The 26,715-nt window shown below is 47.3% G+C and overlaps 1 protein-coding gene across 2 annotated transcripts in view; it reads left to right on the plus strand.

The window, feature by feature from the left end:
• Nucleotides 1-26,715, plus strand: part of ARL13A (ARF like GTPase 13A) — a 253,452-nt gene that overhangs the window by 197,062 nt on the left and 29,675 nt on the right. For both annotated transcript variants that reach the window (XM_069213306.1, XM_069213316.1), the window contains exon 9: nt 19,998-20,120. In XM_069213306.1, the coding sequence (XP_069069407.1) occupies nt 19,998-20,120 (123 nt within the window). The remainder of the gene's footprint in view (nt 1-19,997; nt 20,121-26,715) is intronic.

Below are 26,715 nucleotides of genomic sequence, written 5' to 3' on the forward strand. Positions count from 1 at the left end.
AGGCAAAGAGGAAAGCATCTGTTTTGGAGCTGGCAGCCAAGGTTCAAGTGGAACGGACCTTCTTGATAATTAGGTGGGTAGAGAAATAACTTTTGTTTTAGATGCAGCGAATATTCTGGGCAGGTAAATGTTGTGGCTTACTGTCTGTCAAGGCTGCCAGTTCATGAAGAAGGTGAAGATGGTGAAGGAGAGTGACTTGTGGCAAATGTGAGTGTGCTTACTGAAGGGCGCAAATCGCATGAGTAGTGGGTACAGACAGTAAAAGAAGATGTACATCACAGTAGGTATTGAAGTATGTCAGCTAGGTGGCCAACCAAGGAAAAGACATCAGATGTAGTTGAATCTTTCCGGAATGTGAGTGCAGAGGTCTGCATGGTAGGGGGCATATGGTTCAGGGGAGAGGTATTGGTAGTGTCAGAGACATTGAGGAGTCATATTTTAACATAGGCTCATGAAGGACACAATGGAATGAGTGTGTCAAGCGTAGGGTGAGGATTGAATATTGTGGCCAGGGTTAGATCAAGATGTGGATAGACCGGTGAGAGATTGCATGCCTTGTGCATGGACTGATAAATCGCAAAGGACAGCAGAGTATTCAACAAAAGAGAGTGAGAAAATGAATACTTCATGGAGGAAGAATGGCCTGAATATTTTTGGTCCCTATTACATTTTGGGTTCTCACGCTAAGTATGCCATCGTGGTTGCTGATTACCACTCAAGGTGGCCTGATGGAGGAGAGTGAGCAACCCTGTCTAGTGTCGTAATGAATGGTGATGGGAGCAGAAATTAGGTGCCCAGCCTGGACCCTTGCTTAGGGGCAAAAAAATGTCCAATCAATCGTAAAAAGGCATTTCCTACAACAAATTTACACAGCACCTCAACAAAGAAGACCTATCAAGGGAGTCAAAGGCTTTTTCGAGGTCCAATGCCAGACAGGCCATCAAGAAGTAAAGTAGTAAAGTGAGGCGCAAACTCCAAGGCCTGATAGGGCCTGTGAAGATAGAACAAGGTACCTCTGCCTGGGACAGACCTTTTTGATCCAGACGGATCAGGTGTGTAAGACGGGGAGCAACCAGTTGGCTAGGGTCTTACTAATACTTTGGAATTGCTTATATTAAACACTTGTGATACTCTTGATTAAACTTTCCTGGTAACCTATCAAATACTGTCTGTAGGATCGAGTCTGAACCAGAGTATTTGCTGCAAATTGTTTTATACTGCCATCTGTTGTTGTGTGTGGTTTGTTTGTACTACACCAAGTGTTACTCAGCTTCTCCATATCACTTGTGCTTCGCTTATTATTCATTAATTATTCATTTGGGCCCATTTCTACCTGATAATGTTTTCTACCCAAGTTTTAAGTTGAAACTGGTCTACCCTCAGCAGTAAGGTCTGATTCTAAATAGGTTTATTCTGCTACCCTTGTTATGCAAAACTCTACCTCAAGGTATAACAAACACTTTGGGCCTGATTCAGACCCTGGCGGCCGGTGACCGCCAGGGTCACCGTCCACGGGAGCACCGCCGACAGACCGGCGGTGCTCCAAAGGGCATTCTGACTGCGGCGGTTCTGCCGCGGCCAGAAAGGGTAAACCGGCGGTCTCCCGCCGGTTTACCGCTGCCCTTGGAATCCCCCATGGCGGCGCAGCTTGCTGCGCCGCCATGGGGGATTCTGACACCCCCTACCGCCATCCTGTTCCTGGCGGTTCGCCCGCCAGGAACAGGATGGCGGTAGGGGGTGCCGCGGGGCCCCTGTAAGAGGGCCCCACTGTGTATTTCAGTGTCTGCCTAGCAGACACTGAAATACGCGACGGGTGCAAACTGCACCCGTCGCACATGCCCACTCCGCCGGCTCCATTCGGAGCCGGCTTCCTCGTGGGGAGGGGTTTCCCGCTGGGCTGGCGGGCGGCCTTCTGGCAGTCGCCCGCCAGCCCAGCGGGAAAGCCAGAATGGCCTCCGCGGTCTTTCGACCGCGGAGCGGCCATATGGCGGTTCCCTCCAGGCGGGCGGCGACCGCCGCCCGCCGGGGTCAAAATGACCCCCTTTGTCTCTTCTGTGATTCGTTTCAATCTGCGGCTTTTGGTGCTTCTAAACCATTTTCCTCTGTCTTGGTTCTCACTTGTGGAATCCCGTTTCTGTTCTGTTACCTTTCAACTGGTAATTCACGGGCTACCATTAAATTGTTTTACTCTGGACATGGGTGCTAATTTGTATCTAGATACTACACATCAATTGTTTAACCTCTGGGTGGTGAAATTTGGAGAAACTGGGCTTTAATATTCATTTATTATCATAGAACCCTTGTTTTGTTAATGATCAGATGTTCATGGACTCCAGTTCTTTTAGATATATTAGACACTGAAATTCCAAATGCATGCTGACTTTGTAAGGCTACGAGAGTGGGCCTGATTTACCTAATCTCTGTCTATTGGGAAATACGTTGATACAGAGGGGGCTGGATCCTTGATGTCCATTTTATTTAAGTGTCATAAGAATGATGAGTTGTGGCAAATGAAATGTAAAGCAATCACAACTAGGAAAACAGGGAGATAGATAGCAACTGTTTAACAAGAACTCAAATGGAAACTCTTCCAAACTCTAATTCCAGTCGCTCTTGGAATTATTATTTCAAACTGGGGACACACAACTCTTTGATGACACTTGCTGGGGAATCCGTAAAATCCAAGGCATGAAGCGTGATCCAAGGATCTCCATAAGATTTTTAACACAGACATTGTACAACTGTAGTACTTCTCCGATAGACTGTAAGATGTATTTAACCTTTTCGATATAAGGCCTCCAAAACTGAAAGCAGTACAGCAGGTGAGATTTGTCTGATGTACTGACAACAGCTTCCTTTTGCACTCCTTAAATATCTCACTACGTACTAAAAAAATGTCTTCGTTCGCCCGTGGCTTTTTCCTTATTTTAGAACACTGAAACAAGTGAATAACACAATCCCGAAATAATGTTGGAGTCTTCCCTGTTTTGAGAAGCTCCTGAGCATTTATGGTTGAACGAATAGGTGTGCACTTTCTCCTGAGGATGACATTAACAAGGTTACTCTATAGGAATGCATGATTCCATCAGAAGAGCCGATGCTAGGCACACTCTCTAACACCGGCCAGGTTAATTTACCTACAAACTAACCAATCACCGTTGTTTTACTGGCTGGTAGGAAGTGAAATTCTGCACCACAGGTAATCTCGAACACACCTAGGCTGCCCCCGTGAAATGTAACTTTAATTATTCTCTAAATGTATTATATTTAGTTAAATGAAAACAGTGTGTAAGGGAATGTTGTTGGAGGGGTAATTAGAGAAAGATAATGGGCAGCAGAAATGACATCTCACAGATAATGGCAGGTTTCCTTCAGAGCTTGGTTATAATAGAGGAGAAAGAATTATATTTATGTAACTTTCATGATTTTCGTAAGGCCGTGATCAGCCACTCTAAGTCATGCTACCTCCTTTTATAGCCAATCGAAGAAGTATTTATAACCGGTTTTAGAAGACACCCAAAAGGCCACAATTTTTAAATGCATCCGCCTCCTTACCAGTAGCCAATGTACTTGTAATATAACGATGACGTGTTTCCGCCTCTTGGTAGTGATCACAGTGCAGGCAGCCATATTTTGTATTAACTGGACTTTCTGGATTTAGGGATACATGGAACCAAGTGCAAGTGCACCTGATCTTCAGTCACTGATCTTTTTAATCGTCAGGCAGCAGGGGGTTGTGTGCATGACCTTAAAATGGTAATACTTTCTCTCGCTACTTTATCAGTCTTTGGTCCCAAGCGGTGCTTAATCCATAAAATAATCAGTGGCAAGGACCTAAATTTTGCTCATCCGCCCACAGCCGGTGCTATGGATATAGGGGATATCGAATACCAAGTCTGTATATAAAGCCTGCATTCCACCTTTTACCTCTTTCATGTACCACCAGACACTCCCTGTCTCTTTAGCCCACTGTTTCAGGTTCCTTTTATCCCTGCTTTCTCCCTTTATCACTGTTTTCTCATCCTCCCCCTTCTCTCCTGGTGGGTTTTTCTCTCTTTTGCTCTGGGTGAAAGTCTGGTGAGGAATGTAAGTGCCGCTCCCCAGTGCTGGTGGGATCGGCTCAAATTAGGTACTGGTTCAAGTAACACATCCTTTGAACAAAGGGACACCGAAATGTTTTAATACTGGCACTATGGCCCAGTCAAAAGTTAGAAGACAATTGAGCAGGGGTACGAACCAGCTCTGTTTTATATCCACTCCATCTGAGAAGTATAGTAGTAGATTAGATAGTCTGCATCTAATTATGGACTTTGGAAGCACTGTCATTCACTTGGAAGACGATTTGAGTTTCATTGCTTTTACTGAATGAACTGTAAGCCCTAGGACGCAATTGGTTTAGCTCAAAGTGGTATTATGGGCTAAACAATAAGAAGCTTAGAAGTGAACTTTAGAGAGGGACGGAGCATGCTGTGCACCTTAATGAGCACTGAAACTGATCGACGCTGTTTCCAACATCCAGCATTCTATCCACCAGAATTGCAGATTGTAGACAGTTACAACTGTGGAGCAATTTTGGGATTTTGAGTCTTTCCGGGGGTGGTGGTCATGTCAGTTGCATCACACCACTAGCATCACATTATATCATTACTCATGTCACATCACATATCATTCACTGCACTTCTTTTACATAGTGGTTTGCGTCCACACCCTTAACTCATGTCAGAGTCCATCACGCCCACCTCATACAAGTAATTTTGGGATTTTGGATCTTTCAGGGGTTGGTGGTCATTTCAGTTACATCACATAAGTGGCATCACATAATATCATTACTCAAGTCACATCACATATCAATCACTACACATCATATACGCAGTGGTTCGCATACACACCCTTAACTCATGTCAGAATCTATCACACCCCTCTCAAATAAGGAACATTCCACTATCGGTACCTCCTCGGTCAGTGCCCTCAATCAACCTTGTGTGTTAGCTTGATTTGAGGGAACAGATTGCTAAAGAACAGTTTATCATGTATAAGGAAAGACTCCATCCACCAGCCAGCAAGCAGGAACATAACTGACGTAACAGGAAACTTCAGGATAGCTCATGCCTAAACATTCCAAGATAACGTCAGGAGCATTTTATACAAACACTACATCATTAACCTAAATAGCACCTGTTGCCTCAGCTCTAAAGTGCAAGGGACCAGTTGCTGCTGCCGGGAGGGAGTGAAGTGAGTCTGCCTGACTCTGTATCAAAGGTTTGGAATATCAAGGCAGGGATCGGACTACTGTAGTAGATAAGAGGAAGATTGAGGGTGGGTGAATGGTGACTTGTACCCTAGTGGTGAAGTTAGCAGTTGTAGAACCAGCGTATTCCACATTCAATTCCATATTATCTACTTAATATTGTGTGTTTGTGGGCAAACCTCTATATGTCCCTTAATTCATTGATGTGTTAATAAAGTGAGTGCTTAGAATCATGTTTAATGCACTACAAATGTGGTACTTTGATCAAAGTCTCATCAGGAATATCTGCTCCCAGGTTGCAGCCTCACCTGTATGTTTAACATCAGAGCTCCTCTGTAGATAGTCACCCGAAACAGCTAGAAACTTCCTCAAAGTAGAGCATTTGGACATTGTATGGTAAAAAAGCCTTCCAAAGAGAAAACACTAATCCTGGTACAAAATTAATAACAAAAATGCAACCGCCGACCTGTTTTTGCACCACACCTAACTGTGGAAAGGACACTGAAAGTATTGGAAATGGCCCTTTCTGCAGGGTTAGCCACAACAATGTTGCTTTCCTTCTATTTTTCTGACTTTCTTTAGTTGGCTTTAGGACTCTAGGCACTCTACCACTGCTAATCAGTGCTAAAGTGCATGTGCTCTCTCCCCTAAAACATGATATGGTTGACTTACACCCGTTTGGCATATTTAATTTACCTGTAAGTCCCTTTTAAAGTGGTATACCATTTACCCAGGGCCTGTAAATTAAATCCTACTAGTGGGCCTTCAGCACTGATTGTGCCACTCACAGAAGTAGCCTTTCAAACCTGTCTCAGGATTGCCACTTCAGTGACTATATGCACAGTTTACTGCCACCTTAACTTGGCATTTCAAACTATTTGCCAAGGCCTAAACTCCCTTTGTACTGCACCTAAGTCACCCCTAAGGTAGGCCCTAGGTAGCTGGATGGGCAGGGTGCTGTGTTTTTAGAAAGTAGGACATGTACTTTTATGTTCTGCATGTCCTAGTAGTGATAAACAGCCTATTTCATTTTTCACTAATGTGAGGGCTGCTCCTCCCATAGGTTAGCATTGGGCATTCTCTTATATACTTCTAAGTGGTAATTTCAGATCTGAAAGGAGTAGCGTGGGCAGAGTTGGTATGTTTGGAATGGTAGTGATAAGTCCTGCTTACTGGTGTAAGTTGGTTTTACATTACTATTTTAGAACTGCCACTTTTAGAAAGTGGGCATTTCTCTGTCTGTGCTTATAAATCTAGTGTTTTGCAGTCTGACTCCAATCCACATCTAAGGCAGAGTGACAGTTATATGTTGTGGATACTTTCCAGGCAGCCACAACACAAGAGGGGTTGGGTATAACAAGGATACAACTGCATTCATCTGCATATTGATAGTCTACCTGGGCTGGGAGAGGGAGAGGTCGCTCACACCTTACATGTCAATAGGTTGTGTCCTGCTCTCACACAAAGGGCTGATTTACCCCCTATTGATGTCTTGAGCAAAGGCTGAATTGAAAGCCTCCTTTGAAGTCACCCTTACATAAAAGACATTTTTAAGTATAAATACAGGGGCTCTGACGACATTCTTTTAGGGGACCACATCTCAGTCATAAGAATGATTGCGCTGCTCAAAGGACTTATCTGGATAGCTCTTCTGCTGTTGCCCAGATGCCTGCTACTTGCTGGGTGGCATAAAGGACCCTTCTGCCAGCTGCTGCCAGCCGACCCCTGACTCCGTTCTGCCAAAGCACTATGCTGCTATCAGGGGAAATCACCACTGTAAGCATTAGTTTTGTTGTGCTGGTCTGCCTGCAACTTCTGCCTGCTTTGGTCCCACCCTCCAAGTGTTCTCCCAGGAGCCCAGCACAAGACGAGTGCTGTTGTTGTTACCGTAATCACAAGCGCCTTGATTCTACAAGCCTGCGCATGCTGAGCACCTTGATTCTATAAGCCTGCGCATGGTGAACGCTTTGATTTTAAAAGCCTGCACAGGGCTCTCAATGAGGGGATGTAGGAAGTTGGCTCTGTATGTGCTATTTCAAAGTAAGGAATAGCATGCACAGAGTCCAAGGGTTCCCCTTAGAGGTAGAATAGTGGTAAAAATAGATAATACTAATGCTCTATTTTGTGGTAGTGTGGTCGAGCAGTAGGCTTATCCAAGGAGTAGTGTTAAGCATTTGTTGTACATACACATAGACAATAAATGAGGTACACACACTCAGAGACAAATCCAGCCAATAGGTTTTTATGTAGAAAAATATATTTTCTTAGTTTATTTTAAGAACCACCGGTTCAAATTCTACATGTAATATCTCATTCGAAAGGTATTGCAGGTAAGTACTTTAGGAACTTCAAATCATCAAAATTGCATGTATACTTTTCAAGTTATTGACAAATAGCTGTTTTAAAAGTGGACACAGTGCAATTTTCACAGTTCCTAGGGGAGGTAAGTTTTTGTTAGTTTTACCAGGTAAGTAAGACACTTACAGGGTTCAGTTCTTGGTCCAAGGTAGCCCACCGTTGGGGGTTCAGAGCAACCCCAAAGTCACCACACCAGCAGCTCAGGGCCGGTCAGGTGCAGAGTTCAAAGTGGTGCCCAAAACACATAGGCTAGAATGGAGAGAAGGGGGTGCCCCGGTTCCAGTCTGCTTGCAGGTAAGTACCCGCGTCTTCGGAGGGCAGACAAGGGGGGTTTTGTAGGGCACCGGGGGGGACACAAGTCCACACAGAAATTTCACCCTCAGCAGCGCGGGGGCGGCCGGGTGCAGTGTAGGAACAGGCGTCGGGTTCGCAATGTTAGTCTATGAGAGATCTCGGGATCTCTTCAGCGCTGCAGGCAGGCAAGGGGGGGATTCCTCGGGGAAACCTCCACTTGGGCAAGGGAGAGGGACTCCTGGGGGTCACTTCTCCACTGAAAGTCCGGTCCTTCAGGTCCTGGGGGCTGCGGGTGCAGGGTCTCTCCCAGGCGTCGGGACTTTAGGTTCAAAGAGTCGCGGTCAGGGGAAGCCTCGGGATTCCCTCTGCAGGCGGCGCTGTGGGGGCTCAGGGGGGACAGGTTTTGGTACTCACAGTATCAGAGTAGTCCTGGGGTCCCTCCTGAGGTGTCGGGTCTCCACCAGCCGAGTCGGGGTCGCCGGGTGCAGTGTTGCAAGTCTCACGCTTCTTGCGGGGAGCTTGCAGGGTTCTTTAAAGCTGCTGGAAACAAAGTTGCAGCCTTTCTTGGAGCAGGTCCGCTGTCCTCAGGAGTTTCTTGTCTTTTCGAAGCAGGGGCAGTCCTCAGAGGATGTTGAGGTCGCTGGTCCCTTCGGAAGGCGTCGCTGGAGCAGGATCTTTGGAAGGCAGGAGACAGGCCGGTGAGTTTCTGGAGCCAAGGCAGTTGTCGTCTTCTGGTCTTCCGCTGCAGGGGTTTTCAGCTGGGCAGTCCTTCTTCTTGTAGTTGCAGGAATCTAATTTTCTAGGGTTCAGGGTAGCCCTTAAATACTAAATTTAAGGGCGTGTTTAGGTCTGGGGGGTTAGTAGCCAATGGCTACTAGCCCTGAGGGTGGGTACACCCTCTTTGTGCCTCCTCCCAAGGGGAGGGGGTCACAATCCTAACCCTATTGGGGGAATCCTCCATCTGCAAGATGGAGGATTTCTAAAAGGTAGAGTCACCTCAGCTCAGGACACCTTAGGGGCTGTCCTGACTGGCCAGTGACTCCTCCTTGTTATTCTCATTATTTTCTCCGGCCTTGCCGCCAAAAGTGGGGCCTGGCCGGAGGGGGCGGGCAACTCCACTAGCTGGAGTGTCCTGCTGGGTTGGCACAAAGGAGGTGAGCCTTTGAGGCTCACCGCCAGGTGTGACAATTCCTGCCTGGGAGAGGTGTTAGCATCTCCACCCAGTGCAGGCTTTGTTACTGGCCTCAGAGTGACAAAGGCACTCTCCCCATGGGGCCAGCAACATGTCTCGGTTTGTGGCAGGCTGCTAAAACTAGTCAGCCTACACAGATAGTCGGTTAAGTTTCAGGGGGCACCTCTAAGGTGCCCTCTGTGGTGTATTTTACAATACAATGTACACTGGCATCAGTGTGCATTTATTGTGCTGAGAAGTTTGATACCAAACTTCCCAGTTTTCAGTGTAGCCATTATGGTGCTGTGGAGTTCGTGTTTGACAGACTCCCAGACCATATACTCTTATGGCTACCCTGTACTTACAATGTCTAAGGTTTTGTTTAGACACTGTAGGGGTACCATGCTCATGCACTGGTACCCTCACCTATGGTATAGTGCACCCTGCCTTAGGGCTGTAAGGCCTGCTAGAGGGGTGTCTTACCTATACTGCATAGGCAGTGAGAGGCTGGCATGGCACCCTGAGGGGAGTGCCATGTCGACTTACTCGTTTTGTCCTCACTAGCACACACAAGCTGGCAAGCAGTGTGTCTGTGCTGAGTGAGAGGTCTCCAGGGTGGCATAAGACATGCTGCAGCCCTTAGAGACCTTCCTTGGCATCAGGGCCCTTGGTACTAGAAGTACCAGTTACAAGGGACTTATCTGGATGCCAGGGTCTGCCAATTGTGGATACAAAAGTACAGGTTAGGGAAAGAACACTGGTGCTGGGGCTTGGTTAGCAGGCCTCAGCACACTTTCAATTGTAAACATAGCATCAGCAAAGGCAAAAAGTCAGGGGGCAACCATGCCAAGGAGGCATTTCCTTACACAACCCCCCCCCAAACGAAAGAGGATGAGACTAACCTTTCCCAAGAGAGTCTTCATTTTCTAAGTGGAAGAACCTGGAAAGGCCATCTGCATTGGCATGGGCAGTCCCAGGTCTGTGTTCCACTATAAAGTCCATTCCCTGTAGGGAGATGGACCACCTCAACAGTTTAGGATTTTCACCTTTCATTTGCATCAGCCATTTGAGAGGTCTGTGGTCAGTTTGAACTAGGAAGTGAGTCCCAAAGAGGTATGGTCTCAGCTTCTTCAGGGACCAAACCACAGCAAAGGCCTCCCTCTCAATGGCACTCCAACGCTGCTCCCTGGGGAGTAACCTCCTGCTAATGAAAGCAACAGGCTGGTCAAGGCCATCATCATTTGTTTGGGACAAAACTGCCCCTATCCCATGTTCAGAGGCATCAGTCTGCACAATGAACTGCTTAGAATAATCTGGAGCTTTTAGAACTGGTGCTGAGCACATTGCCTGTTTCAGGGTGTCAAAGGCCTGTTGGCATTCCACAGTCCAGTTTACTTTCTTGGGCATTTTCTTGGAGGTGAGTTCAGTGAGGGCTGTCACAATGGATCCATACCCCTTCACAAACCTCCTGTAATACCCAGTCAAGCCAAGGAATGCCCTGACTTGAGTCTGGGTTTTTGGAGCTACCCAGTCCAGAATAGTCTGAATCTTGGGTTGGAGTGGCTGAACTTGGCCTCCACCTACAAGGTGTCCCAAGTAAACCACAGTTCCCTGCCCTATCTGGCATTTGGATGCCTTGATAGAGAGGCCTGCAGATTGCAGAGCCTTCAAAACCTTCCTCAGGTGGACCAGGTGATCCTGCCAGGTGGAGCTAAAGACAGCAATATCATCAAGATAAGCTGTGCTAAAGGACTCCAAGCCAGCAAGGACTTGATTCACCAACCTTTGGAAGGTGGCAGGGGCATTCTTTAAACCAAAGGGCATAACAGTAAACTGATAATGCCCATCAGGTGTGGAGAATGCTGTCTTTTCTTTTGCTCCAGGTGCCATTTTTATTTGCCAGTACCCTGCTGTCAAGTCAAAGGTACTTAGAAATTTGGCAGCACCTAATTTATCAATGAGCTCATCAGCTCTTGGAATTGGATGGGCATCTGTCTTGGTGACAGAATTGAGCCCTCTGTAGTCCACACAAAACCTCATCTCTTTCTTTCCATCTTTGGTGTGAGGTTTGGGGACTAAGACCACTGGGCTAGCCCAGGGGCTGTCAGAGCGCTCAATTACTCCCAATTCCAGCATCTTGTGGACTTCCACCTTGATGCTTTCCTTAACATGGTCAGACTGTCTAAAGATTTTGTTTTTGACAGGCATGCTGTCTCCTGTGTCCACATCATGGGTACACAGGTGTGTCTGACCAGGGGTTAAGGAGAAGAGTTCAGGAAACTGTTGTAGGACTCTCCTACAATCAGCTTGCTGTTGGCCAGAGAGGGTGTCTGAGTAGATCACTCCATCTACTGTGCCATCTTTTGGGTCTGATGACAGAAGATCAGGGAGAGGTTCACTCTCTGCCTCCTGATCCTCATCTGTTACCATCAACAGATTCACATCAGCCCTGTCATGGAAGAGCTTAAGGCGGTTCACATGGATCACCCTCTTGGGGCTCCTGCTTGTGCCCAGGTCCACCAGGTAGGTGACCTGACTCTTCCTTTCTAGTACTGGGTAAGGGCCACTCCATTTGTCCTGGAGTGCCCTGGGAGCCACAGGCTCCAGAACCCAGACTTTCTGCCCTGGTTGGAACTCAACCAGTGCAGCCTTTTGGTCATACCAAAACTTCTGGAGCTGTTGGCTGGCCTCAAGGTTTTTGGTTGCCTTTTCCATGTACTCTGCCATTCTAGAGCGAAGGCCAAGTACATAGTCCACTATGTCCTGTTTAGGCTCATGGAGAGGTCTCTCCCAGCCTTCTTTAACAAGGGCAAGTGGTCCCCTTACAGGATGACCAAACAGAAGTTCAAAGGGTGAGAATCCTACTCCCTTCTGTGGCACCTCTCTGTAAGCGAAAAGCAGACATGGCAAGAGGACATCCCATCTCCTTTTGAGTTTTTCTGGGAGCCCCATGATCATGCCCTTTAATGTCTTGTTGAATCTCTCAACTAAGCCATTAGTTTGTGGATGGTATGGTGTAGTGAATTTATAAGTCACTCCACACTCATTCCACATGTGCTTTAGGTATGCTGACATGAAGTTGGTACCTCTGTCAGACACCACCTCCTTAGGGAAACCCACTCTGGTAAAGATACCAATGAGGGCCTTGGCTACTGCAGGGGCAGTAGTCGACCTAAGGGGAATAGCTTCAGGATACCTGGTAGCATGATCCACTACTACCAGGATATACATATTTCCTGAGGCTGTGGGAGGTTCTAGTGGACCAACTATGTCCACACCCACTCTTTCAAAGGGCACCCCCACCACTGGAAGTGGAATGAGGGGGGCCTTTGGATGCCCACCTGTCTTACCACTGGCTTGACAGGTGGGGCAGGAGAGGCAAAACTCCTTAACCATGTTGGACATATTGGGCCAGTAGAAGTGGTTGACTAACCTCTCCCACGTCTTGGTTTGTCCCAAATGTCCAGCAAGGGGAATGTCATGGGCCAATGTTAGGATGAACTTCCTGAACAGCTGAGGCACTACCACTCTCCTAGTGGCACCAGGTTTGGGGTCTCTGGCCTCAGAGTACAGGAGTCCATCTTCCCAATAGACCCTATGTGTTCCATTTTTCTTGCCTTTGGACTCTTCAGCAGCTTGCTGCCTAAGGCCTTCAAGAGAGGGACAGGTTTCTTGTCCCTTACACAGCTCCTCCCTTGAGGGTCCCCCTGGGCCTAAGAGCTCAACCTGGTAAGGTTCAAGCTCCAAAGGCTCAGCTCCCTCAGAGGGCAGAACTTCTTCCTGAGAAGAGAGGTTCCCTTTCTTTGGCTGTGTTGCAGTTGGTTTCCCAACTGACTTTCCTTTCCTCTTGGTAGGCTGGGCCATTCTTCCAGACTCCAGCTCTACTTGTTCACCCTGTGCCTTGCACTGTGCTCTTGTTTTCACACACACCAGTTCAGGGATACCCAGCATTGCTGCATGGGTTTTTAGTTCTACCTCAGCCCATGCTGAGGACTCCAGGTCATTTCCAAGCAGACAGTCCACTGGGATATTTGAGGAGACCACCACCTGTTTCAGGCCATTGACCCCTCCCCATTCTAAAGTAACCATTGCCATGGGATGTACTTTTTTCTGATTGTCAGCGTTGGTGACTGTGTAAGTTTTTCCAGTCAGGTATTGGCCAGGGGAAACCAGTTTCTCTGTCACCATGGTGACACTGGCACCTGTATCCCTCAGGCCCTCTATTCTAGTCCCATTAATTAAGAGTTGCTGTCTGTATTTTTGCATGTTAGGCGGCCAGACAGCTAGTGTGGCTAAATCCACCCCACCCTCAGAAACTAGAGTAGCTTCAGTGTGGACCCTGATTTGCTCTGGGCACACTGTTGATCCCACTTGGAGACTAGCCATACCAGTGTTACCTGGATGGGAGTTTGGAGTGGAACCTTTCTTGGGACAGGCCTTGTCTCCAGTTTGGTGTCCATGCTGTTTACAGCTATGACACCAGGCCTTTTTGGGATCAAAGTTTTTACCCTTGTACCCATTGTTTTGTGAAGAGGCTCTGGGCCCACCCTCCTGTGCAGGTTTTTGGGGGCCTGTAGAAGACTCTTTACTATTTTTAGTTTTGGTTGTCTCATCACCCTTCCCCTGGGGAGTCTTTGTGACCCCTTTCTTTTGGTCACCCCCTGTTGAAGTCTTGGACACCCTTGTCTTGACCCAATGGTCCGCCTTCTTTCCCAATTCTTGGGGAGAAATTGGTCCTAGGTCTACCAGATGCTGATGCAGTTTATCATTGAAACAATTACTTAACAGGTGTTCTTTCACAAATAAACTGTACAGCCCATCATAATTACTTACACCACTGCCTTGAATCCAACCATCTAGTGTTTTCACTGAGTAGTCTACAAAGTCAACCCAGGTCTGGCTCGAGGATTTTTGAGCCCCCCTGAATCTAATCCTATACTCCTCAGTGGAGAATCCAAAGCCCTCAATCAGGGTACCCTTCATGAGGTCATAAGATTCTGCATCTTGTCCAGAGAGTGTGAGGAGTCTATCCCTACACTTTCCTGTGAACATTTCCCAAAGGAGAGCACCCCAGTGAGATCTGTTCACTTTTCTGGTTACACAAGCCCTCTCAAAAGCTGTGAACCATTTGGTGAGGTCATCACCATCTTCATATTTAGTTACAATCCCTTTAGGGATTTTCAACATGTCAGGAGAATCTCTGACCCTATTTATGTTGCTGCCACCATTGATGGGTCCTAGGCCCATCTCTTGTCTTTCCCTCTCTATGGCTAGGATCTGTCTTTCCAAAGCCAATCTTTTGGCCATCCTGGCTAACTGGATGTCCTCTTCACTGGGGCTATCCTCAGTGATTTCAGAGGTGTTGGTCTCTCCTGTGAGGGAACCAGCATCTCTGACTATTATTTTTGGAGTCAGGGTTTGAGGGACCCTGTTCTCCCTAGATAGGACTGGTAGGGGGGAATTGTCCTCCAAGTCACTATCCTCTTCCTCTGAGTTGCCACCCTCAGAGGGGTTGGCCTTTTCAAACTCTGCCAAAAGCTCCTGGAGCTGTATTTTGGTAGGTTTGGGGCCCATTGTTATTTTCTTTATTTTACAGAGTGACCTTAGCTCCCTCATCTTAAGATGGAGGTAAGGTGTGGTGTCGAGTTCCACCACAGTCACATCTGTGCTAGACATTTTGCTTCTAAAGTTGGAATACTTTTTAAGAATCTACAACTGGTTCTAGAATCTAATTCAAACTTTTACAAACTTTTAAACTCTAAAAGAAATGCTAAACAGGGACTTAACACACAAGGCCCTAGCAGGACTTTTAAGAATTTAGAAAACTTTTCAAATTGCAAAAATCAATTTCTAATGACAATTTTGGAATTTGTCGTGTGATCAGGTATTGGCTGAGTAGTCCAGCAAATGCAAAGTCTTGTACCCCACCGCTGATCCACCAATGTAGGAAGTTGGCTCTGTATGTGCTATTTCAAAGTAAGGAATAGCATGCACAGAGTCCAAGGGTTCCCCTTAGAGGTAGAATAGTGGTAAAAATAGATAATACTAATGCTCTATTTTGTGGTAGTGTGGTCGAGCAGTAGGCTTATCCAAGGAGTAGTGTTAAGCATTTGTTGTACATACACATAGACAATAAATGAGGTACACACACTCAGAGACAAATCCAGCCAATAGGTTTTTATGTAGAAAAATATCTTTTCTTAGTTTATTTTAAGAACCACCGGTTCAAATTCTACATGTAATATCTCATTCGAAAGGTATTGCAGGTAAGTACTTTAGGAACTTCAAATCATCAAAATTGCATGTATACTTTTCAAGTTATTGACAAATAGCTGTTTTAAAAGTGGACACAGTGCAATTTTCACAGTTCCTAGGGGAGGTAAGTTTTTGTTAGTTTTACCAGGTAAGTAAGACACTTACAGGGTTCAGTTCTTGGTCCAAGGTAGCCCACCGTTGGGGGTTCAGAGCAACCCCAAAGTCACCACACCAGCAGCTCAGGGCCGGTCAGGTGCAGAGTTCAAAGTGGTGCCCAAAACACATAGGCTAGAATGGAGAGAAGGGGGTGCCCCGGTTCCGGTCTGCTTGCAGGTAAGTACCCGCGTCTTCGGAGGGCAGACCAGGGGGGTTTTGTAGGGCACCGGGGGGGACACAAGTCCACACAGAAATTTCACCCTCAGCAGCGCGGGGGCGGCCGGGTGCAGTGTAGGAACAGGCGTCGGGTTCGCAATGTTAGTCTATGAGAGATCTCGGGATCTCTTCAGCGCTGCAGGCAGGCAAGGGGGGGATTCCTCGGGGAAACCTCCACTTGGGCAAGGGAGAGGGACTCCTGGGGGTCACTTCTCCAGTGAAAGTCCGGTCCTTCAGGTCCTGGGGGCTGCGGGTGCAGGGTCTCTCCCAGGCGTCGGGACTTTAGGTTCAAAGAGTCGCGGTCAGGGGAAGCCTCGGGATTCCCTCTGCAGGCGGCGCTGTGGGGGCTCAGGGGGGACAGGTTTTGGTACTCACAGTATCAGAGTAGTCCTGGGGTCCCTCCTGAGGTGTCGGGTCTCCACCAGCCGAGTCGGGGTCGCCGGGTGCAGTGTTGCAAGTCTCACGCTTCTTGCGGGGAGCTTGCAGGGTTCTTTAAAGCTGCTGGAAACAAAGTTGCAGCCTTTCTTGGAGCAGGTCCGCTGTCCTCGGGAGTTTCTTGTCTTTTCGAAGCAGGGGCAGTCCTCAGAGGATGTTGAGGTCGCTGGTCCCTTCGGAAGGCGTCGCTGGAGCAGGATCTTTGGAAGGCAGGAGACAGGCCGGTGAGTTTCTGGAGCCAAGGCAGTTGTCGTCTTCTGGTCTTCCGCTGCAGGGGTTTTCAGCTGGGCAGTCCTTCTTCTTGTAGTTGCAGGAATCTAATTTTCTAGGGTTCAGGGTAGCCCTTAAATACTAAATTTAAGGGCGTGTTTAGGTCTGGGGGGTTAGTAGCCAATGGCTACTAGCCCTGAGGGTGGGTACACCCTCTTTGTGCCTCCTCCCAAGGGGAGGGGGTCACAATCCTAACCCTATTGGGGGAATCCTCCATCTGCAAGATGGAGGATTTCTAAAAGGTAGAGTCACCTCAGCTCAGGACACCTTAGGGGCTGTCCTGACTGGCCAGTGACTCCTCCTTGTTATTCTCATTATTTTCTCCGGCCTTGCCGCCAAAAGTGGGGCCTGGCCGGAGGGGGCGGGCAACTCCACTAGCTGGAGTGTCCTGCTGGGTTGGCACAAAGGAGGTGAGCCTTTGAGGCTCACCGCCAGGTGTGACAATTCCTGCCTGGGAGAGGTGTTAGCATCTCCACCCAGTGCAGGCTTTGTTACTGGCCTCAGAGTGACAAAGGCACTCTCCCCATGGGGCCAGCAACATGTCTCGGTTTGTGGCAGGCTGCTAAAACTAGTCAGCCTACACAGATAGTCGGTTAAGTTTCAGGGGGCACCTCTAAGGTGCCCTCTGTGGTGTATTTTACAATAAAATGTACACTGGCATCAGTGTGCATTTATTGTGCTGAGAAGTTTGATACCAAACTTCCCAGTTTTCAGTGTAGCCATTATGGTGCTGTGGAGTTCGTGTTTGACAGACTCCCAGACCATATACTCTTATGGCTACCCTGTACTTACAATGTCTAAGGTTTTGTTTAGACACTGTAGGGGTACCATGCTCATGCACTGGTACCCTCACCTATGGTATAGTGCACCCTGCCTTAGGGCTGTAAGGCCTGCTAGAGGGGTGTCTTACCTATACTGCATAGGCAGTGAGAGGCTGGCATGGCACCCTGAGGGGAGTGCCATGTCGACTTACTCGTTTTGTCCTCACTAGCACACACAAGCTGGCAAGCAGTGTGTCTGTGCTGAGTGAGAGGTCTCCAGGGTGGCATAAGACATGCTGCAGCCCTTAGAGACCTTCCTTGGCATCAGGGCCCTTGGTACTAGAAGTACCAGTTACAAGGGACTTATCTGGATGCCAGGGTCTGCCAATTGTGGATACAAAAGTACAGGTTAGGGAAAGAACACTGGTGCTGGGGCTTGGTTAGCAGGCCTCAGCACACTTTCAATTGTAAACATAGCATCAGCAAAGGCAAAAAGTCAGGGGGCAACCATGCCAAGGAGGCATTTCCTTACAGGGGAGCATATTTAGTTTCCAGCTGGGGCTGCCACTAGTCGAGCCCTGTACTTACGCCCAATCCCTAGCACTGGTCTGTAAAGTTATTTGCTCTCCGCCCAGGAGAACCTGAAGTGCCTCTTGCAAGAACCAACATGCTAGGCTGAACGTGCCATGCTGTTTGTGATTGAGGGGACTGTCACAGTAATTAAGGACCCCAGGGGGAGGAGTACCGACAAGGGCTAGCTGACCACCAACCTTCTTCTTGTAGATAGAGGCCACCGACCTGAGGTGCCGGCTAGATCCCGTCCCAGAGGACAGACCAGTGCGGCCATCACTGCAGCTCCTACGTGACCCAGAGGGGAAGGGGGCCCAGCTCCTGGAGCCAGAGTTCACACCACCTCCAAGCGACCTCCCATGCTTCCCCTATCTGACCAGGAGATACCACAGGGTTGGAGGCATGCCCGGAGTCAGGGTTATTCTGCATTCCCCCGTGAGCAGCTTGGAAGGTGATTTCCCTAGTAACCAAAGTACCTACAAGCTCAACAGGCCACTATGGGACGCTGAGTCACTCGAGCTCACCCTGGGCATTTTTGCCTTCTTTTTGTTGTGGGTCCTCACCTGGACATTGTGGGTCCTGAAACAAGGACCGTACTTGCATTTCCTCCACTGAAGTGCCATATTCCCGATGGTAGAGGTGCCGTGCTGCTGCACCCTATGGGTGGGAGTACCATATAAAACCTAATATCGGCACAAGATGTTTCTGCGTCCTCATCTAATATCTATGTTTGACAGTACAAAGTGGTTACCATATCTCTATTAAAACGGGGGCTTGGGGCCTACATCTGTGCTGGCCTTCTGGGAATCATATGCTTTTCGGCTACATTTTATGCCCATAGGATTCGTTTTTGATGTATGTCCTTTGCTTCCCCTACTGCCCAGAATAGCAAACACCACTTCCGTATCTACCTAATAAGTTCATTATTTCTGATTTATGTTGCTTAATCCTCTTAGTGACCAGGAAACGGGTGCTATTTCAGAAATTGCATAATATGCACCATATTCATGATGTTTTGGTCTTATGGCATATATATATATATATATATATATATATATATATATATATATATATATATATATGCATTTGCACAATACCCTCACACCAGTGACACAATGAAGACACCACAAATGATGCTCCGCACCTGATTATATATATATATATATATATAATATATATTGTTTATATAATCAGGTGCGGAGCATCATTTGTGGTGTCTTCATTGTGTCACTGGTGTGAGGGTATTGCGCAAATGCTTTACACGTTGCCTCTAGGGATAAGGGTGCCTGCTCTCTGTCAAGCTACTAGGGGGTGAGCACAGGTTGTGTCTGGTGAGTAACTTACTTGCCCTGACTAGAGTTATGGGTTCTGCCCGGCTTATGGGCATACCCTAGCTAACCAGAAGCCCCATTTCTAACAGAAAGTAATACATGTCTTTAAACAGGATCACTGGGGGCTCTGTTCTGTCCCAATGCAGATCAACCAGCAACTGCACAAAACTTTGACTCACTCATCGGAGAAACATCTCTGCAGCCAACAGCCGTACAGATTGATCTTGCAGCATTTCACTTTCCCTCACTACAGAGCTGAATCAATTCCAAATCCATGCACTTGCAACAGTGGACCTAGCCCAGGCCTCTCTAACGGGTAGCCCTCCAGCTACCTGTAAGTAGCTCCCCTGTGTGCACCCAGACTACTAAATTAGAAGCTTTTACTTTGTTGAGTTAATATATGTACATCAAAATTTAGAATGTTTAGTTGAGACTTACATAACCCATGAGCTGATATTTTAAAAGAAATGCCTGATTTTCCAAAATATATATAAGGCTGGTATTTGAGTCATAGATAATGTGCTATTGGAATTCTTTTTTACAAATATCAGCACCTTGGTGCCAGAGGAACTGCAACTATAGCCGATTTGTATTACCTATGTGGTGGCATTCCATATTGACTAAGTTTTGTATACATTACTGCTTGCAACCAGGCCTGATGGACTGAGGTGATTGCTGGTAGCAATCTTGAGCATATTGTAGCCACTAATGTAATATTCTCTGACGTGGTCAATATTAAAACTCTAATAATATTAGTAGCTCTCAATGAGTTTCATTGAACATATCGAGCTCTTATTACAGAAAATGTTGGAGAGACCCTGGACCTAGCCTGTGAATGTGGCCAGAAAGTTGCCCTTGGAGGTAGAGCTAGAGGAGATCTAAAACAGCATTTTTTTATACAATTAAATTTTAATGCGCATATTTCCATACAGGGCCCAGCAAGAAAAAGAAAAAGAAAAAGATCAAGACGAAGAAGAAAATGCCAGTTAAAAATAAAATTAAGTCCCAGGACACAACATCCAATATGACGAATGGTGACCTATCCTCAACTTTCGGTGAGTGTGGACCAATTTTTCAGTAGTAGTCCGTAAATATGCGTGTATTTAAGTATGTACTTACATAGGTATGTACGGATATATATAGAACACAGACCTAACTATGGAGTACTCCTCTAGTTGGAAGACACTGCACAGGCACTGAAGGACAACTCAAAACCGTTTTATTGGCCACAGTTAGAAAAATACCATGCTCTTTGCGACATATACATTTTGTGCTTTGTTTTCCCATATTTTTAACTGCATTTTTGCCTTTTCTATTTGTTTTCATTTTACTTTAAATGCAAGTCAATTCATTAATATACAGTTTCTTTACAGGCATAATATGCAGTTGCTCACCTCATTATGAGCACTGATGGCTGGGTGAAGTGCTGTTTTTATGCCAATCTTTTAGGTTGCGTAAAGGAGATAAGCCAACCCTCATTTGTTTTTCATAACACTAATCACCTAAGATCTTGGAGAAATGGATAATTAGCTGCATATTGGTGGTCTGTCTCAGTGTGACCCCCAGCTGAAATTCTGTTGTGTTTGTTCCATTTTTTAACAAGTCTCAAGGAAGGCCTTACTTTCCTAACTACAGTTGTGAAGTAGGGGCAATAGCTGGAGATAATATGGTCCAACTGGACACTTCCGGGAAAGTCGCTAGGGAAAGGAAGTGGCCTGGGGGACAGTGGAGAGATAGGGCAAGTGGGCGCATCTAGGGAAGAGAGCAGGTGTGCACGTGATATGCGGTCGGTGTTATCTGGTACAGCTGTAACGTGAAGAGTAATGGATCAGTGTTCCCCTCCCTCACCCATGGCTGTCAATTCACCAAAATGCAAGGGGTAGCAGAAGTGACATCCTTTGACCTCCACTTCCACTTACAGACACATACTTACACATGCACACAAATTCATACTTACACACGCTCTCACATGAACACACTCATACCCGCAAGCACGTGTACACCATACATTTAAAAGCATTTTTATTTTCCTCTGCTGCCATGTAAGGCCATATTCGAGCTAATTGTCCCTTTGTTATTACACTAATAGTGAATAATATGTTATATGTCACTATTAGTGTAATAAAAATAGACATTAAACAAAGAGAGCGAGTCCCAGCTGACGTCCATAAGGATGAGCTGCCACTGCGTTCCTGGCACTGAATGTGCCACCTCTGAGGCCAGGGGTTGTTAAGGCAGTGCCAGGGGTCGCAAAGAGGAAGCCAGGGATCGCAGCTGCGACCCCTAAATTACGTTCATGCCTTCACCTTATCTATCCTTCCTTTTGATTCAAATAAAAATGGCCGATATAAAAGTGAGCGGTAGGGAACTCGTTGTAGTGTCAACACATTATGCTGAGCGCTAGAGCTAGTGCAATAACAAAGACTGCAACACACTCTGGTGAATTTTCGTGGAGTAGCAGGCAGTGCTCACACAGCCGGTCGCTTGTAACTAACTACCCTGCCTACTCGCCACACTTTATTTACAGATTACACAACATGACCCCCTCAAGGCAAACACACACACCAAATTACAAGGGGGTCGGAGAGGCTCCCCTCATGTTCCTTTGACTATGAAGATGGTAGTGCCCCGCAACCAGTTACAACACTGGTGCGACACTACATTCCTCCCAAAAACAAATAGGGAGAGGCAGAGGGAGAAGTCAAAACAGATATACAAATCCTGTTACACCAGATGATCCCGCAATCTCTGAGACGGAGCAGGATTGCAGCGTAAACCATATCAGGTACGAGTAGACCTATCTGTATTTGGATCTTTTTCTGTGATACCTTCAGATGTCGAACCAGTTACAGCTGGCTCAGGACATGGAACTGACACCAGAGCAGTCGTTAAGACACAAGTCATGAAGGGACATCTGATCGGTATTATATAGAGGTAGATCAGAATCTCCTCCACCAGCCAGTTGTGGGGAGTGAAACCTCTTGAACATGGAAATGTTCCTGGAGACAGTGGAAGTTCCCCACATGAGTTTCAAAGACCCGCTCCGGCGTACAATGGCCCAAGGATTTTTTATCAAATGGCAGGCGAAACTTGCTCCCAGAGGAGTGCTCCTTCAACAATACTTGATCACCCGCATGCAGATCAGATGCTCTAGCACGACGTCTGCGGCTGGCCTTCCGGTCAATGCTAACACGCTTCTGGTATACTTGATGATCTTCAACAGCTCCTGGGATCCACAGCCGGTGATGCGGTATTGAGTCTACCACCGCTCGACCCACCAACACATGCCCAGGAGCTTAGCCAGTAGTGGAGTGTGGAGTATGTTGGTAGTTCCGTAGAAATGAATATATGGCATATTCACTTGACTGACCACTGGCTGTAGCAATGTGTGTGACCTTGTTCAGTGTCCACATGACTCTTTTGACTTCCTGATTCGCCTGAGGCCCTCGCTGGGTGATTCGCAGATGCCGGATACCAGTGGTCTCAAAGTAGGAAGCAAGCTCTCTACTCTGAAATAGAGGTCCGTTATCAGTCTTGATCTCCGAGATGAGGCCATGAGTAGCCAGGATTTTTTCAATATGGATGTAGGAAGCTGGCTCCATATATACTATCTCAAAGTGAGACATAGTGTGCACAGAGTCCAGGAGTTCCCCTTAGAGGTTGATAGTGGCAATAATAGATAATACTAATGCTCTATTTGTGGTAGTGTGGTGGAGCAGTTAGGCTTATCAGAGGGTAGTGTTAAGCATTTGTTGTACACAAACAGGCAATAAATGGGAACACACACTCAAAGACTAAACTCCAGACCAATAGTTTTTTATATAGAAAAATATTATTTTCTTAATTTATTTTAGATCAACAAGATTCAGATATCAAGTAAGTACATAAATTGTAAAGTACTTGGCATAGGTAATTGTAGAACTTTGAAGTAAAACAGTAATGTACACAGTTTGGCATAAAATGGCAATAAGCTATTTTAAAAGTGGACACTGCAAATTTCAACAGTTCCTGAGGGAGGTAAGTAAAGGTTAGTTTATCAGGTAAGTAAAGCACTTACAAGTTCAGTCTCAGAGGCATTGGCAGCCCACCGTGGGGGATTTAAGTCAACCCCAAACATCCAGCACCAGCAACACAGGGCTGGTCAGGTGCAGAGGTCAAAGAGGGGCCCAAATAACATAGGCACCTATGGAGACCTATGGAGGTAGGTACCTGCGTCCTCGGGGAGCAGACCAGGAGGTTTTTGTAGAGCACTGGGGTGGTCCCAAACGGGCACACAAAATACACCCTCAGCGGCACAAGGGCGGCCAGGTGCAGTGTGCAAACAAGGTGTCGGGTTTGTGATTTAAATCAATGGAGGGACCTGGGGGTCACACTGGCGATGCAGGCAGGGCAAAGGGGGGCTTCTCGGACCAGCCACTGACTGGGCAACGATGAGGGCCACCTGCTGGTCACTCCTGCACTGGTAGTTGGTTCCTCTCTGGTTTAGGGGCTGCGGGTGCAGTGCTTCTTCCAGGCGTCAGGTTCTTTGTTACTGGGCAGTCGTGGTCAGGGGGATCCTCTGGATTCTCTCTGCAGACGTCGCCGTGGGGGTGCAGGGAGGTCGTCTCAGGCTGAACACGTCGTGGGAGTCACCTGGGGATCCTCTCTGCAGTGTTGGTTTCTCTGGACCCTGGCTGGGGGCGTTGGGTGCAGAGTGTTGGGGACTCACGCTTCATGAGTGAGGTGAGAGTCCCTTTAAAGATCGTTTCTTCTTTGTTGCTTTAGACAGAGCCGCTGTCCATGGGAGCTTCTTGGTCCTTTGGGTTTGCAGGGCAGTCCTCTGAGTCGGTAGAGGTCGCTGGTCCCGCTGGATATGTCGCTGTTGCAGGTTCTTTGAATCTGGAGACAGGCCGGTAGGGCTGGGGCAAAAACAGTTGTCGTCTCCTTCTTCTCTGTGGGGTTTTCAGGTCAGCAGTTCTTCTTCTTGTTAGGTTGTCAGGAATCTGAAATCCTGGGTTCAGGGTCATCCCTAAATACTGAATTTAGGGGTGTGCTAGGGTCACAGGGCAGTAGCCAATGGCTACTGTCCTTGAGGGTGGCTACCCCGCTTGTGCTCCCTCCCTTTGGGGAGGGCAGCATATCCCTATCCCTATTGGGCTAAATCCTCCAAAACAAGATGGAGGATTTTCCAAGGAGGGGGTCACCTTAGGGGTGGGCCTGGCTGAGGAGGTGACTCCTCCTTGTTTTTCTTATTATCTCCCCAGACTTGCTGCCAAAAGTGGGGGCTGTGTCTGGGGGGCGGGAATCGATCATCGATCATCACCATGGTGTACTGGTCATCAGGGAGACTCCGAAAGTCAAGGCTGGTGGAAACCCAGGGCTTATGCGGGCCTGGTTCTGTCTCAATGGGGACAGGCCGGCTCAGTTCCCCGACACTTGGCACCATTCACCAGACCACACAGTATTTTCTACCTGTTCATCCATTAAGGGAAACCACACCTTGGACCTTAACCAACTCTTAGTGTTCACCATGTCTTGGTGTCCATTGTGTGCCAGCTGTACCACCCTGTCGGTGAGGGAGGACAGAATTACTAATCGGTAGCCTCTCAGCAAACAACCATCTGGGTCCACAGACAGTTTATCATGGACGTGATACAAACTCTCCATTATTCGCTTGGGGGCAGGAGTGAGCGAGGATAGTCATTTCTTTACAGTATGCCATTGATTGAAACAGACCGTCTGCAGAGCCTTTCGATTGCAATCATCTTGTGCTGAGGCTTGGACTATTGTGTCGATGGAGACCGGCAACAGTCTTGACCAGTCAGACACATACCTCACATACTCTTCAGTTTCACAAGCCTCGTGGATCTCACTGGCAGTGGCTGCCCTGGGGTGGCGAGGCAAGTAGTCAGCTGGGTTATCAGATCCTGGGCGACATTCAAACTGACATCCATAGTAAGGCAATTGGAGCATCAACTTCTCTCTTCGTGGTGGGGGTTTCGAGGTAGTTCCATTAAAGAGGGGGATGAGGGGCTTATGGTCTGTGGTGACAAGGAAAGGTCGGCCATAGACATAAATGTGAAAATGTTTGCAGCCCAGTGCACAGCAATGGCTTCTTTCTCTATTTGCGAATACCTCTGATCAGTGCCAGTCAGCGACCGGCTCACAAATGCGACTGGGAACCACTCCTTCTTTTCTTAGTTTTGAAGTAGATGGACCACAGGCCCTTTGGCCCATCATCAACTGCAATTTTTCGTGTCCTTACGGGGATAAAAATACTTCGTAATTCTGTCACTGGACAAAGCTTCCTTAATGGCTTCAAACGCTGTTTGTTGTGCTATACCCCAAACCCAAGGTTCTAAGGACTTCGTTTCGGAGGGGTTGTGTCAACGAGGAAAGGGCTTTAATAAAACAGACACAGTAGTTTACCATTCAGAGAAAACTCGGGACTTCAGTCACATTGGTTGGTGGGGGTGCACGTTTAATGTCCTGCACCTTGTCTGGATCAGGGGCCACTCCGTCTGCTGAGAAGATGTATCCAAAGAATTGAATTCTGTTAATGAGGAACTCACACTTTCTGCGGTGAAAGGTCAGGCCGGATTCTTTGATCCTTTGCAACACATTTTTGAGCCAGATGTTATGTTCTGAAACGGTCGGTGCATGGATCAAAATGTCATTGCTAACGTTGATAATGCCTGGCAGATCTGCCAAGAGCTCGTGAATGACATTTTGGAAGACCTCAGTGGCACTCGAGATGCCGAAATTCAATCTTTTGTATCACCGCAAACCAACATGCGTCAAAAACGTGGTTATATAACATGACTCCTTAGCTAGGACTAGCTGGTGGTATCCTGAGCGCAAGTCTAGTTTGGAGAACCAACAGGATCCACTTAGATCACCTATGAAATCATCAATTGTGGGTGTCAGATGCCTCTCACGTTTGATGGCAACGTTGGGGAGGCACAAATCTACGCAGATGCAGACCTCCTCGGGCTGTTAGGGCTTCCGTGCGACCACTATTGGCAACACCCACGGTGTGGACCCGGTGACACGTTCTATGATGCCGGCTGCTTCAAGGTGATCCAACTCTTTCTCCACCTGTGGCCTGAAGTAGAACACAATGAGTCGGTGTCGGAGCGCCATTAGCTGCACAGTCTTGACGATATGTAATTTTACCTCTCTGTGACGTAAACATCATATTCCTTCGAACACATCATGGAACTGGTGAAGGAGCTCAGTCACTGATTCCTAATGTATGCCAAAAGCAAAAGTGACAACTCCTAAATCTTCTGCTGCCTGGCACCCCAATAACATCCCTGGTCCACCACAGTATTCACACTTTCTGGGCGGGGCCTATTGCTTCGAGATCTCACTTTGTTCGGAGAAAAATGCCACAGCATTGACAGGCTCTTCCTTAATTGGTCTCTAGAGTGCAGCCTCCATATGTGAAGCTCGGGCCTTAGACAATTCTTTTGTCACCCCTTCGTAAGGATGTCAGGTAGACACCGTCCTGACTCTTCAAGGATTCTCTCTTGCAGTTTCGCAGATGCACATCCTTGTATCACTTGGCGTCTAATCTCCTCCATCTCGTCCGCAAACCCACATGTGCTGACTAGGTCTTTGAGCCTCATATGAAATGAATCAATGGATTCTTCCGTTTGCTGTCTGGCT

This window comes from Pleurodeles waltl, chromosome 2_1 (genome assembly GCF_031143425.1).
Source record: "Pleurodeles waltl isolate 20211129_DDA chromosome 2_1, aPleWal1.hap1.20221129, whole genome shotgun sequence".
In the NCBI taxonomy this organism is placed as follows: Eukaryota; Metazoa; Chordata; class Amphibia; order Caudata; family Salamandridae; genus Pleurodeles; species Pleurodeles waltl.